The sequence below is a fragment of the Oncorhynchus kisutch genome, linkage group LG1 (assembly GCF_002021735.2).
Source record: "Oncorhynchus kisutch isolate 150728-3 linkage group LG1, Okis_V2, whole genome shotgun sequence".
Taxonomy (NCBI): Eukaryota; Metazoa; Chordata; class Actinopteri; order Salmoniformes; family Salmonidae; genus Oncorhynchus; species Oncorhynchus kisutch.
Window position 1 is genome coordinate 24,353,179 of NC_034174.2, and position 13,929 is coordinate 24,367,107.

The window sequence follows — 13,929 nt, forward strand, 5'->3', positions numbered from 1 at the left end:
GAACAACTCCTCCCAGGGACACGAGGTAGCAACAGCCCTCAGGAGTGGCTTTGTAATGTTTAGTCATGCATGTAGAAAGAAAAGTCAGAGCTGAGGCCCAGTCTGAAGAGGTGGAGTAGATCGAGTGAGATCATGATGTTCTATATCACTCTGTGTTGAACAAAGCATAATGGACCATCACCCGTTGTCATTGTGTAGTTTGATATGAAGTGTTGAGTAGAGTTGGGATTGACCAGTCTGCTCTGGTGGGATGACTACACTTTGACCTGTGACCCCTCCTGTCTACAGAGACACCTCACCTGGCCCAGGAGCTGGAGGACCGTAGTGTGGTGGTGGGGGAGACTGTAGTCCTGCAGTGTAAGGCGCTAGGCAGTCCCCTACCCAAAATCACCTGGCTGAGGAACGACCAGCCCTTCCGCCCCTCCGACCGACACCACTTCACCCCCGGCAACCAGCTGCTGGTCATCGGCAGCGCCGCTGTAGAGGACGCTGGGAGGTACACGTGCGTCATGTCCAACAGGCTGGGCACGGAGCGTGCCCACAGCCAGCTGAGTGTCCGTCACTCCGCCTGCGCCGCTACGCCCGGCCCCAGCACCGCCACGGTGGGCATCATCGTCATCGCTGTGGTGACTAGCATCGTGGTGACCTCTCTGGTGTGGGTGTGCATCATCTACCAGACGCGCAAGAAGAGCGAGGAGTGCAGCGTCACCAACACGGGTGAGAGGGCGCTCATGTAGTTCTACTCGTCACAGGGACTCGTCACTATCCATGTGTTGCGTTGGTGACCGTAGTTTGTGCTGATGGTGATGGTTTCTCTCCCCTCCCAGATGAGACCAATGTGCCCCCAGACGTCCCCAGCTACCTGTCCTCCCAGGGGACCCTCTCGGAGCGCCAGGATGTGTGTGTCCGTGTGGAGGCTGGTGGTGGACCTCTGCCCAACACGCACACAGACAACACAGGTAGTGTGTTCAGTTTGATTTCCATATGAACTTCCAATACTCACCCATGACTGATCAGTGAATGTTTTCTTTACATCGCCTCTAACTGTGGAAAAGGGTGGGCGTGGTAATAATGCCGTTCTCTCTTGTCTGGTCTAGGTTACGGTGAGGCTGTAGTGTGTACAGAGTGTATGGAGAATGGGAATAGCTACTCCAAGTCAGACACAGACTACCTTCCCCAGGGACTGGGACCTGTAGGCCTGGAGTACCAACAACACCTCCACCACATGGACTACAGCGTACCTTTAGGGGGGGACACAGGACCCTACACCGCCTCCCTCTGCAACGGGACCTCCAATGGAGTTAGAAGGGACGCCCAGCCACCTGCGTTTCCCAGCAACCACAATGTATTGTCATCACAGAGAAACCACAACGACAGAACAGGTAGAGTGCTCTTTCTATTCCACACTGTTGAGGACAGGATGAGGAATGGTAGAAATGTTATGGATGGAGCCCTTAGCTGTGTAGATCAGCCTGCCATGACAAATCACAGTGAAGGGAATTTGATGAAAAGCCGCATTGAGTTCCCGTCACTGCCTGACTCACAGGGGAGCAGGTCGGGTCTTGTCCTGGGATGCTGTACATTTTGGCAAGGAACGGTCTGGGAGGAATTAGGGGTCAGAATCCGATCCTTGCTTCATAATGTCAAATTAGCCATATTGATGCAATCCATAGCCTTGAGCTCTGCACAGATAGGGGTCTTGATTGTGTGTTCTCTTCTCTCTCGGTGTTCCCTCCCAGATACCTCCGTGAACAGGACGGGACAGATGACGTTAGTGTGCTCCCTTTCCCAAGAGGAGGCCTTCCACAAGCCGGTGAAACTCTGCCCCGTAACAAGCCAATACACACTGGACACAGACTGTGAGCCAGAGCTCAGACAGACTCTCCTCTCTAATGGACATACTCCCAGAGCCTTCCAGAGCCATGCACCCCCCCCAGGAGAGCCAGTGACTAGCAGGCTCTCCCCACCATGACACTACCAGACTCACTAGCCATGAGTTGACTTGTTCTTTGCACTGGGAACTGCTACCTCAAACAGAGAGGCCAAGATCTGATCCTGTCCCCTGTTTGGACTAACGAGGCAGGAGCAGGGAGGGGCGTCTGGAGTTTAAGGCGGCGCTTGTGTGGGTGGTGTCCCGTCTGAGCGGATCAGATGTACATACTGAAAACCTTCTCCTGGGAGGTGCCAACCAATCCTAGCTCCTAAATGTGACTTGCATTTGAAGCATGCAAATGTAGGTAATATTCTAGAGTAATGTGTGAAAGCGAGAGAGCTATACCATTGGACAATTGACTGTACATAAGAGTTTTCATGTATATTATATAACTTTTACAAAGAGTTTTTGAAATGATTCTGTGCATGATAAGGAACGGAGTGATGGTATTTTTTGTTGTCTTTAACAAGCCTTGTCAGCCTCTACCTACCTGCTTCAACTGCCGTGCCTTATTGCATGATCAAAGAAACCACTAACCGGACTCTTAATATAGCAGAGATGTGAGAGCTATCGGTACACTTTGTCATACCATGGAACACTTTATTGCACTTGGAATGTTGTTTGACAAATGCAAACGCTGCCCATCATGGCCTTAAACCATAACTCATATTTACTGGTATTTTATGAAGGAAGGGCTTTGATTTGGGTACAACATGGAACAAGGGGGGTTTGGGATATGAAATGAGGTTTTGGATGTTTAAGCACTTTTGTACTACTCATACCTAATATGAATGTAAGAATTCTTAGTCAGGAAACGTGTCACATTTCTGACATAGCGATGGAATGTCAAAGTACTGACCACCACTGCACTTCAGTTGTCTTTGGTTTAGGGACTACGTCCTCCACGGTGCCTCAGCTCCCATTTATTTTCATTTTTCTTTTGTCCAACTAAAGGCCCAGATCCTTTTGAATTCACATTTGTCATGAATGTTGGTCCAACTTTTAAAATCATTAGTCCCCCACCCCATCCCAATATGTTCAGCTATAACATGAACCTGCCATGCTGTAAAGGGAATGAGGAATTGACCAGGAGGCATTTTGAGACTGTTGTCACACTGTCCACACAGGGAATGGCCAGTATTTAGCCTTTGTCATAGCACCACACATCCTCATCATCGTCATCATTATGGTACTAGTACAACCTGTTTAATCATTCAGGAACTTTTGACTGGTACAAACAATCTCTTCATTTTATAAAACTGCTTACTGCTGGGAAAGTTGTGAAATGTACTCTTGCCAAACCGAGGAAAAATGCCCCATCTTTAGGCCTGGATAACCTGAATGTCAGATTAAACAGAATTACATTTTCCAATGTATGCTGTATTTTTTTCTGTAAACACTTGCTATTTGCGGTATCAAAGGCTCAAATTGTTTGACATTTTAGCATATTCTTTAGAGAACAGGAATTCTAGATGGTCAGTCAGTTGTCATATCATCCCACGGGGGTGACATGCAGTCATTTATTTCAGTCAACTGAATCCAATGTACCAATGTCAAAGTTTAAACATTAAAGTGTCTAATAAAATCACATTTTGTGGAGTGTTTTTCCTTGCCAATGTCGTCTCAAATTTATAAGGGGGCCAGGCAAAGCAAAATGATATAGACTACTTGAATTAGCAGGTTTGTCAAAGGTATCAAACTCATTCATGTTGCTTCTTTCTCTATGCAAATACATTGGAGGTTCATCTCTAAAGCCAGGTTTTAATTGTAAGTTATAGGCTTGGCGAATGTCTAAATCCATATTGAATGAGGGACAGTGGCTGGACAGAATGTACATTCCGGATGTATGTCAGTTATCTGACAGCCTCCAGGACAGGACTTAGCCCTCTGGTAAACCCACCTGTGTAACATTGCTCTCCCAGGCTTTAATGGTCTTTACCTTCCCCCTCAACCGACATCTGAAGGACACAATGGGAGTTATTGACAAGTGTTTCTGGAAAAGCAATTTTATATTCCGAGAAACATTTTGATGCTTGCTTGAACACTCGATGTTCACCAATGCATTAGAGTAAAAGGTTAATCTATTCAGGATGTCCTGTTTTTAATACTAGGAAAAACCGGTCCATTAAATTGTACATGTTTTAATACTATCCCTTCGATGGAAGTTGGCTAAAGTACATTGTCCATCCATCTGCATTAATGTGGCGACAGTTGTGACAAATCCTGTAGTAAATGAGTGTTTAATCCAGCAGAAACACAGGCCCTAGGTCTCCGGTCCCATCTAGCACTGAGATGACAGGTGGATGAGCTCATGATGCTTCTTCTCTAATAGGCTTTCTGGTGGCTCTTTGCTGCAGGTGGTTTTGTTCACCGTGGTTCCATACTGAATAACGGAGAGCAGTAACCTTGGACGGACAAACTACTGTGAGGTGATTATTCCACCATTTAACTACCCAGCTTCAGACAATGAACTGGAGAAAGTGGTGACATTGTATAAAAATATGGCTTTTAATACCGTTTCCACTCACATGGTCATACAGTGAAGAGACTCGGCTCAGAGATATGCGATCCTTGCTGTTAAACTCAATCTGCAGCGCGCTGATGAGCAGGAACGCAGACCTCTGGGTAATGCGATCAGGGATGACTCACACCAGGTGTCCCTCGGGGCCAGTTCAGGCTGGGTCAGCACAGCGCACCTGCCTTCATCCCCATGCCAGGGTCTTTATAGCAGGGTGCGTCGGACCTTCTCATAAGCACCCAGGAAGATAAAACCTCCCAGACTGATGGACGTGACTCGAGGTATAGTGCCAGAAAACAGACTGAAAAGACAGACAAAATTGCATCAGGTATTATGCAAGAGTAACATGTTACTTGTTTTATTTGACTAGGTCCTGTTCCGTTTCCTGTTTCTGCTAAGATGTATGTTCTGAGAGGGATTTCATGCTATTTTAGGAAACAGGGGCTTATTAAGATGATCTAGAGTCAGTTTCAGAAGCTAAGGAACAGAAAAGCTGTTTCTGAGTCAGTTTTAGAAGCTAGGAGACTGGAGAGGCTGTTCTGAAGGCAAATTTAAAAGACAGGAGACTGGGGAGGATGATTTAGAGTGAGTTTTAGAAGACAAGGGACTAGAGAGGATGTTTTAGAGTCAGTTATTGAAGACAGGAGACTGGGGAGGATGTTTTTCAGTCCATTTAGAAAGACAGGGGAGTGGATTGGCTGTTTTAGAAGCTAGGGGAGTAGAAAGTTGTTTCAAAGAAAGTTTTAGAAGTTAGGGGACTCTCCAGACTGTTGATGTTGTGGAGGTCAGGGGATGGTGACAGGCCATGAGAGTACGCCTGTCTCCCAAGGCCCTTTTCCACACAGCTGTTTTGTGGATTACTGCTGAACCCCCTGATGGGCCTCCCTGGAGCTTGATCTGTCTGCCTGACTGATGGCCAGATGACATCCACACACACCCCTCTGCTGTCCATTCGTGCGGCCGTCCAGCAACAGCCTCAACTGGCTCAGCTCTCACACACCCCGGATCAGCCCAGTCATTCCTCGCTCTCTTTTTCTCCCTCTCTCTTCTCCATTCTCTTGTACACACACTATAGCATTTACTCTCCCCTCTCCCCTCTCCCCAGACTGGAAATATAATGGGTCCTATCCATTGGAGTGTTTTGTTGCTTACTGAGAACCCCCACTCTGCCACTACGCCCCTACACTCCTCAGTCGGTTCGTCGATCTGTCTACCCTGCCTCTGCTCTGGCCAGCAGCTCGAACTGCTCTCAGTGCCTTGGATGCTCCAGGGCTGACCTACGTAACACAACAGACCCTAGAGGCCTTGGGACACCTGTGGGGGCTGTGCTGAGGTTTTATGGCCCTCCATTTAGAAATGGGGTCACAAATGGTCTAACCGCTAATACATCAATTTTGTCAACTGCAAATCTGTACAAGGTGCCAAGCACGTCAGGGATCTCTCAACTATCCCAGCCATTTACAGAACTGCACGTTTAGGAATGCTCCTAGTCGGATCGGGTGTTTTGGAGAGGCTGCGCTCGTGTGTGTGTGTGTGGGTGTGTAAATGCTTAAGCTGGAACAAATGAGCAAGGGGACATTTCTCAAAGCTTGTCATCCTGCCCTTCACTTTGCTCTTTGCAGAGTTATCACCTTCGACAGAAATAGAAGTTAACACCCACTGTGTGTGAATCTCAACCTTTTCCATCACACGCGTTATATATCAAAATACAGTACTTTTCGAAATGCTCATGTGGTAGGCTGCCAGTGCCTGACTGAAGCCAATGTTGTTTCTAACAACAAGCCAAGGAAAGCAATAGACAGAAAATAATGTCCCATTTTCAGTATCTGCCCATGTGAAAGATTGATTTGGCAATGGGTCAGCACAGTTCTTAAAGTGTTCTAAGATTCTAAATTCTCCAGACCACCTCCACGTGTTCTGGCTCACAACAGTGTGTCACTTCCTTGTCTGGGAGAAGCCCCACCTGTGGAACAAGATGGCTGAACTTCTCCCATAAACCTCTGGGGCTCGCTGACTCACTGACATCAGCAGCCCGCCAGCCACACAGATCAGTCAGGCCCTGAACACCGGCCAATCACCTCACAGCCTCCTAACCGCACAGCCTAAAATACCCCGAGTCCTCAGCAGGAGAGAGAGAGCTGCTCATCACAGGCTTTGGTCTTAATCATGTTGAGAACCAGTGGTCTTAGATACACCACATGTCTTTACCTCCTTTTGATCAGGAGCACTTTTCTTCTCATTAATCATCTGCTTAATTTCCTTAAATTAAATTCTACTTCCTTTAATTCACATTCTATTTAAATTCTTCACCTGTGGGTTGTGGCCAATTCAAAATCAATTAAAATTCAAGAATTGAATTGGAATTCAAATGCAATTTGCAATTCAATTCAGAATTGACCCCAACCCTGGAGCAGACAGTTGGGTTCAAAGTCTGAGCAGTAGGTTTAGGTCATGCGAAGTGGAGTGGACTTGGTGAACTCAGGTTTACATTGTTTTGGCGTGTTTCAGCTTCATTCTGGTTGGTGTGGGAAGGTCCTGGCTGTCCATGTGTTTTGGTTAGTGTGGTGAGGAGGTGTGTAACGTTGGTCTAACCCAGTTGAAAGGCAGGCAGGCAGGGCTCGGCAGGGCTCGGCAGGGCTCGGCAGGGCTCTGGGGCACAGCAAACAGATGGAAGCACTTTATTGCTTCACTAGACTGCAATTGGGCCTATTACCATAATTCAAGCTTTAAAGCCCCAGTCCCGGCGTAACTGCCAAGTCCTTTCCCTATGGAATCACGACACGGCTTTTCCTTCCTCTGGTTGTCCCAGAGAGACTGTGTGTATCACTATCAGTGGAAGGCATTTGGGGAACTCCACGTTGTACGGTTTATTATGCTTGCTCCTTCAGCTGTACAGAAAACCTCCCTCTGCAGCTATCTTATCAGTAAACCAAGAGTTAGAGAAGAGAAGGAAAAAAAGACCAGAAAAAGAGAGACAAAATATCGAAGAAGACGGGGAACATCAAAGAATACTCTTTCAATTAGGGGCGGCTTGTCGAGGCAGCTGGGAGGCTTAGGGTAGAGACTTTACTACAAGGGATCCCTCTGTATGACGGCTTCATGAGCATAAGAAGAGCCATTCAATAACAAGCCCACCCCGTCCCTGGTCTTCTCTCTCCCCAGCGGAGTGTGTTGAATCCCATCCCCTCCCTGGTCTTCTCTCTCCCCAGCGGAGTGTGTTGAAGCCCACCCCGTCCCTGGTCTTCTCTCTCCCCAGCGGAGTGTGTTGAAGCCCACCCCGTACCTGGTCTTCTCTCTCCCCAGCGGAGTGTGTTGAAGCCCACCCCGTCCCTGGTCTTCTCTCTCCCCAGCGGAGTGTGTTGAATCCCATCCCGTCCCTGGTCTTCTCTCTCCCCAGCGGAGTGTGTTGAAGCCCACCCCGTCCCTGGTCTTCTCTCTCCCCAGCGGAGTGTGTTGAAGCCCACCCCGTCCCTGGTCTTCTCTCTCCCCAGCCGAGTGTGTTGAAGCCCACCCCGTCCCTGGTCTTCTCTCTCCCCAACCGAGTGTGTTGAAGCCCACCCCGTCCCTGGTCTTCTCTCTCCCCAGCCGAGTGTGTTGAAACCCACCCCGTCCCTGGTCTTCTCTCTCCCCAGCCGAGTGTGTTGAAGCCCACCCCGTCCCTGGTCTTCTCTCTCCCCAGCCGAGTGTGTTGAAGCCCACCCCGTCCCTGGTCTTCTCTCTCCCCAGCCGAGTGTGTTGAAGCCCACCCCGTCCCTGGTCTTCTCTCTCCCCAGCCGAGTGTGTTGAAGCCCACCCCATCCCTGGTCTTCTCTTTCCCCAGCGGAGTGAGATTAACAAACTACCCCGGGGTTATTAAACAGCCAGTTAATGTTGAATCCGAACCTCTTCCCAACAGAATTGCACTCTCTGATTAGATTCCATTACTGCAGCCTACTCAAACAATCTCTGATAGTGCCTGAGAGACTGTTTTTGGCACCACCCCAAACCAAATCTGCTATTAACATCAGGGCCTGTATATCTTAACTAAATGATGGCTGCTCATACACACCAGACTATTATTCACAGGGCTGTTTGGTTTAGGGCTGGCAGGCCATCATTCCCTCCTGACCTGGCCTTTTCATTAGGAGATGTCATAAACACATCACACATTCAGCTCCACACATAAACCTTACTGTTGGCCCTACTAATGTCTTAATCAATAGGACTATTCAGAAAAGTTATGTCTCTTGGAAAGCTCTTAATTCTCATTTTTCAGGTTTCTGTTGAATGTATGTCCCCTGACTAGTGTTCCTACCAGCAGGCAAACCTGATTATGCAAAGAACTGTATGACTTTAAATCAGATAATGCAGAGTCCCAAAAAATGTACAGGCTAAGAGAAATGGTTTAATATTTTAAAAAACACAGTCTTTCAACAATAGAAAGGGGAAGGGGATACCTATTCAGAGACACTTGTTGAAATGTGTACATAGGTACAGAAGGCTACCCCAGCCTAGTCCTTAGGTTCCCCCAGAACAGCAGCGTGTGATGGGCCATACTTACCCCATCAAGCCCCTAGTCTTCCACACATCTAACAGCACCAGTGGGATGTTTCCACTCGCTGTACTAGTCCCAGCCTAAGAGAGAGAGAGAACAAATAAGAGACGTGACGATAGATGGATAGTCTCCTCCACTTCCTGCCACTTGGACAGACACCCTGTTTAGTCTTCCTCTCCCATCCTACCTCCTCCCACTTCTCCCCTCACAGACATCGGTGGCAACACAGGTGACATCCATAACAATCCACCACTCACACTCCACCTGTTGCAGTTTTATGCCAGAGGTCTTGATTGGGGGGAGTGGGATCAGGATTGGGGAGAGTGGGAGAAGTAGTTAAGCGTGAGGGGGGAGGGTCTAGCATGGCAAGAGGAATGGGAGGGTGATTAAAGAGAGGAGGGGAAGTGAAGGGTGGGGTGCGGGGTTAGCATAACTGCGGCCTGGACTGTAAATCACCCTGTGTATTTTTGTGTGCCCAGCAGTATTTGTATTTATTATGGATCCCCATTAGCTGCTGCCAAACAGCAGCTACTCTTCCTGGGGTCCAGCAAAATTAAGGCAGTTTATACAAGTTTAAAAACATTACAATACATTCATAGATTTCACAACACACTGTGTGCCCTCAGGCCCCTACTCCACCACTACCACATATCTACAGTACTAAATCCATGTGTATGTATAGTGTGTATGTTATTTTGTGTGTGTGTGTGTATGTGTCTGTGACAATGTTTGTGTTGCTTCACAGTCCACGCTGTTCCATAAGGTGTTTTTTAATCTCTTTTTTAAATCTAATTTTACTGCTTGCGTCAGTTACTTGATGTGGAATAGAATTCCATATAGTCATGGCTCTATGTAGCGCTGTGTGCCTCCCATAGTCTGTTCTGGACTTGGGGACTGTGAAGAGACCTCGTGGCATGTCTTGTGGGGTATGAATGGGTGTCCGAGCTGTGTGCCAGTAGTTTAGACAGACAGCTCTGTGCATTCTACCTCTCATAAATAAAAGTAGTGATGAAGACAACCTCTCCTCCACTTTCAGCCAGGAGAGATTGACATGCACATGATTAATATTAGCTCTCTGTGTACATCCAAGAGCCAGCCGTGCAGCCCTGTTCTGAGCCAATTGCAATTTTCCTAAGTCCTTTTTTGTGGCACCTGACCACAGGACTGAACAGTAGTCAAGGTGCGACAAAACTAGGGCCCGTAGGACCTGCCTTGTTGATAGTGTTGTTAAGAAGGCAGACCATCGCTTTATAATAGACAGACTTCTCCCCATCTTTGCTACTACTGCATCAATATATTTTGACCATGACAGTTTAAAATCTAGTGTTACTCCAAGCAGTTTAATCATCTCAACTTGCTCAATTTCCACATTATTTATTGCAAGATTTAGTTAAGGTTTAGGGTTTAGTCAGTGTTTTGTTCCAAATACAGTGCTTTTAGTTTCAGAAATATTTCGGGCTAACTTATTCCTTGCCACCCACTCTGAAACTAACTGCAGCTCTTCATAGAGTGTTGCAGTCATTTCAGTCACTGCAGTAGCTGACGTGTATAGTGTTGCAGTCATTTCAGTCACTGCAGTAGCTGACGTGTATAGTGTTGAGTCATCCGCATACATAGACACTCTGGCTTTACTCAAAGTCAGTGGCATGTTGTTAGTAAAAATTGCTGATTATAACTGGCTTATATTGGATAGGCTTCCATTAAAGAACACCCGAAGTGTTCTGTTAAACAAATGATTCTTTATCCATATTAAAGCAGGGGGTGTAAAGACATAACAAATACGTTTTTCCAGCAGCAGACTATGATCAATAATGTCAAAAGCTGCAATGAAGTCTAACAAGACAGCCCCCCACAATCAATTTATCATCAATTTCTCTCAGCCAATTATCAGTCATTTGTGTAAGTGCTGTGCTTGTTGAATGTCTTCCCCTATAAGCATGCTGAAAGTCTGTTGTCAATTTGTTTACTGTGAAATAGCATTGTATCTGGTCAAACACTATTTTTTCCAGAAGGTTACTAAGGGTTTGTAACAGTCTGATTGGTCAGCTATTTGAGCCAGTAAAGGGGGCTTTACTATTCTTAGGTAGCGGAATGACTTTAGCTTCCCTCCAGGCCTGAGGGCACACACTTTCTAATAGGCTTAAATTGAAGATGTGGCAAATAGGAGTGGCAATATCGTCCGCTATTATCCTCAGTAATTTTCCATCCAGATTGTCAGACCCTGGTGGCTTGTCATTGTTGATAGACAACAATAATTATTTAATCTCTTCCACACTGACTTTACGGAATTCAAAAGTATAATACTCTTTCATCATTTGGGCTGATATACCTGGATGTGTTGCGTCAGCGTTTGTTGCTGGCATGTCATCCCTAAGTTTGCTTATCTTGCCAATGAAAAAGTAATTAAAGTAGTTTGCAATATCAGTGGGCTTTGTGATGAATGAGCCATCTGATTCAATGAATGAAGGAGCCGAGTTGGCTTTTTTGTGTCATTTTTGTGTCATTTAAGTTGCCCATAAGCTTTTTACTATCATTCTTTATATAATTTACCTTTATTTCATAGTGTAGTTTATTTTTATTTAGTTTAGTCACATTATTTCTTTATTTGCAGTATGTTTACCAATCAGTTGGGCTGCCAGACTTAATTGCCTCATCCCTCTCAACCATACAATTTTTCAATTCCTCATCAATCCAAGGGGATTTAACAGTTTTTACAGTCATTTTCTTAATGGGTGTGTGCTTATTAGTAACTGGAATAAATAGTTTCAGAAATGCGTCAAGTGCAGCATCTGGTTGCTCCTCATTACACAGCACAGACCAGCAAATATTCTTTACATCATCAACATTTGAATCCCTACAAAACGTATTGTATGACCTCTTATACACTATATTAGGCCCAGCCTTTGGAACTTTGGTTTTCCTAGATATGGCTATTATATTGTGATGAAAACATCCTATGGATTTGGATACTGCTTTCAAGCAAATATCTGCATCGTTAGTAAAAATGTGATCAATACATGTTGATGATTTCAGTCCTGTGCTGTTTGTAACTACCCGGGAGGTTGACTGACAACCTGATCCAGGTTGCAGGTACTGGTTACAGTTTGAAGATTTTTCCTGAGTGGGCAGCTTGATGAAGCCAGTCAATATTTAAATCACCCAGAAAATATACAGTTGAAAGTTTATACAGTCGGAACACATACATAACCTTAGGTTGGAGTCATTAAAACTCGTTTTTCAACCACTCCACACATTTCTTGATAAACTATAGTTTTGGCAAGTCGGTTGGGACATCTACTTTGTGCATGACACAAGTAATTCTTCCAACAATTGTTTACAGACAGATTATTTCACTTATAATTCACTGTCACAATTCCAGTTGGTCAGAAGTTTACATACACTTAGTTGACCGTGCCTTTAAACAGCTTGTAAAATTCCAGAAAATTATGTCATGGCTTTAGAAGCTTCTGATAGGCTAATTGACATCATTTGAGTCCGTTGGAGGTGTACCTGTGGATGTATGTCAAGGCCTACCTTCAAACGCAGTGCCTCTTTGCTTGACATCATGGGAAAATCAAAAGAAATCAGCCAAGACCTCAGAAAATAAATTGTAGGCCTTTCATCCATGGGAGCAATTTCCAAACGCCTGAATGTACCATGTTCATCTGTACAAACAATAGTACGCAAGTATAAACACCATGGGATCACGCAGCCATCATACCGCTTAAGAAGGAGATGCGTTCTGTCTCCTAGAGATGAACGTACTTTGGTGTGAAAAGTGCAAATCAATCCCAGAACAACAGCAAAGGACCTTGTGAAGATGGTGGAGGAAACAGGTACAAAAGTATCTATATCCACAGTAAAACGAGTCCTATATCGACATAACCTGAAAGACCGCTCAGCAAGGAAGAAGCCACTGCTCCAAAACCGCCATAAAAAAAAACAGACTACCGTTTGCAACTGTACATGGGGACAAATATCGTACTTTTTGGACAAATGTCCTCTGGTCTGATGAAACAAAAATAGAACTGTTTAGCCATAATGACCATCGATATGTTTGGAGGAAAAAGGGGGAGGCTTGGAAGCCGAAGAATGCCAACAGTGAAGCACAGGGGTGGCAGCATCATGTTGTGGGGGTGCTTTGCTGCAGGAGGGACTGGTGCACTTCACAAAATAGATGGCATCATGAGGAAGGGAAATTATGTGGATATATTGAAGCAACATCTCAAGACATCAGTCATGAAATTAAAGCTTGGTCGCAAATGGGGTTTTCCAAATGGACAATGCTCCCAAGCATACTTCCAAAGTTGTGGCAAAATGACTTAAGGAAAACAAAGTCAAGGTATTGGAATGGCCATCACAAAAGCCCTGACCTCAATCTTATAGAAAATTTGTGGGCAGAACTGAAAAAGTGTGTGCGATCAAGGAGGCCTACAAACCGGACTCAGTTACACCAGCTCTGTCAGAAGGAATGGGCCAAAATTCACCCAACTTATTGTGGGAAGCTTGTGGAAGGCTACCTGAAATGTTTTACCCAAGTTAAGCAATTTAAAGGCAATGCTACCAAATACTAATTGAGTGTATGTAAACTTCTGACCACTGGGAATGTGAATAAATAAATAAAAGCTGAAATAAATTATTCTCTCTACTATTATTCTGACATTTCAAATTCTTAAAATAAAGTGGAGATCCTAACTGACCTAAAACAGATACTTTTTACTAGTATTAAATGTCAGAAGTTGTGAAAAACTGAGTTTAAATGTATTTGGCTAAGGTGTATGTACACTTCCCACTTCAACTGTACACTATCAAGCATTTCACACATATTATCCAGATACTGACTGTTAGCACTTGGTGGTCTATAGCAGCTTCCCACAAGAATGGGCTATAGGTGAGGCAGATGAACCTGTAGCCATATTACTTGAACAGTATTTAACATTAGTT

The 13,929-nt window shown here is 45.3% G+C and overlaps 2 protein-coding genes across 3 annotated transcripts in view; one reads left to right on the forward strand and one right to left on the reverse strand.

Annotated features, from left to right (window-relative positions):
• Positions 1-3,544, forward strand: part of LOC109897067 (leucine-rich repeats and immunoglobulin-like domains protein 1) — a 47,159-nt gene extending 43,615 nt beyond the window's left edge. Inside the window, exons 15-18 of the mRNA XM_020491592.2 lie at positions 289-717; positions 828-959; positions 1,098-1,382; positions 1,740-3,544. Of these exons, the coding sequence (XP_020347181.2) occupies positions 289-717; positions 828-959; positions 1,098-1,382; positions 1,740-1,972 (1,079 nt within the window). The 3' untranslated portion in view covers positions 1,973-3,544. The remainder of the gene's footprint in view (positions 1-288; positions 718-827; positions 960-1,097; positions 1,383-1,739) is intronic.
• The window catches only part of slc25a26 (solute carrier family 25 member 26), an 80,044-nt gene that overhangs the window by 7,691 nt on the left and 58,424 nt on the right, over positions 1-13,929 (reverse strand). Inside the window, exons 9-10 of one of the 2 annotated variants that reach the window (XR_002256183.2) lie at positions 8,992-9,065; positions 4,462-4,752 (exon numbers count right to left, since the gene is read on the reverse strand). Coding sequence is in view for 1 of the 2 variants with exons in the window: in XM_020491604.2 (XP_020347193.1) it covers positions 4,656-4,752; positions 8,992-9,065 (171 nt within the window). In the remaining variant the exon portion in view is untranslated. Of the gene's footprint in view, positions 1-4,417; positions 4,753-8,991; positions 9,066-13,929 lie in introns of those variants that run through there. The other variant, XM_020491604.2, reaches the window with a different exon arrangement.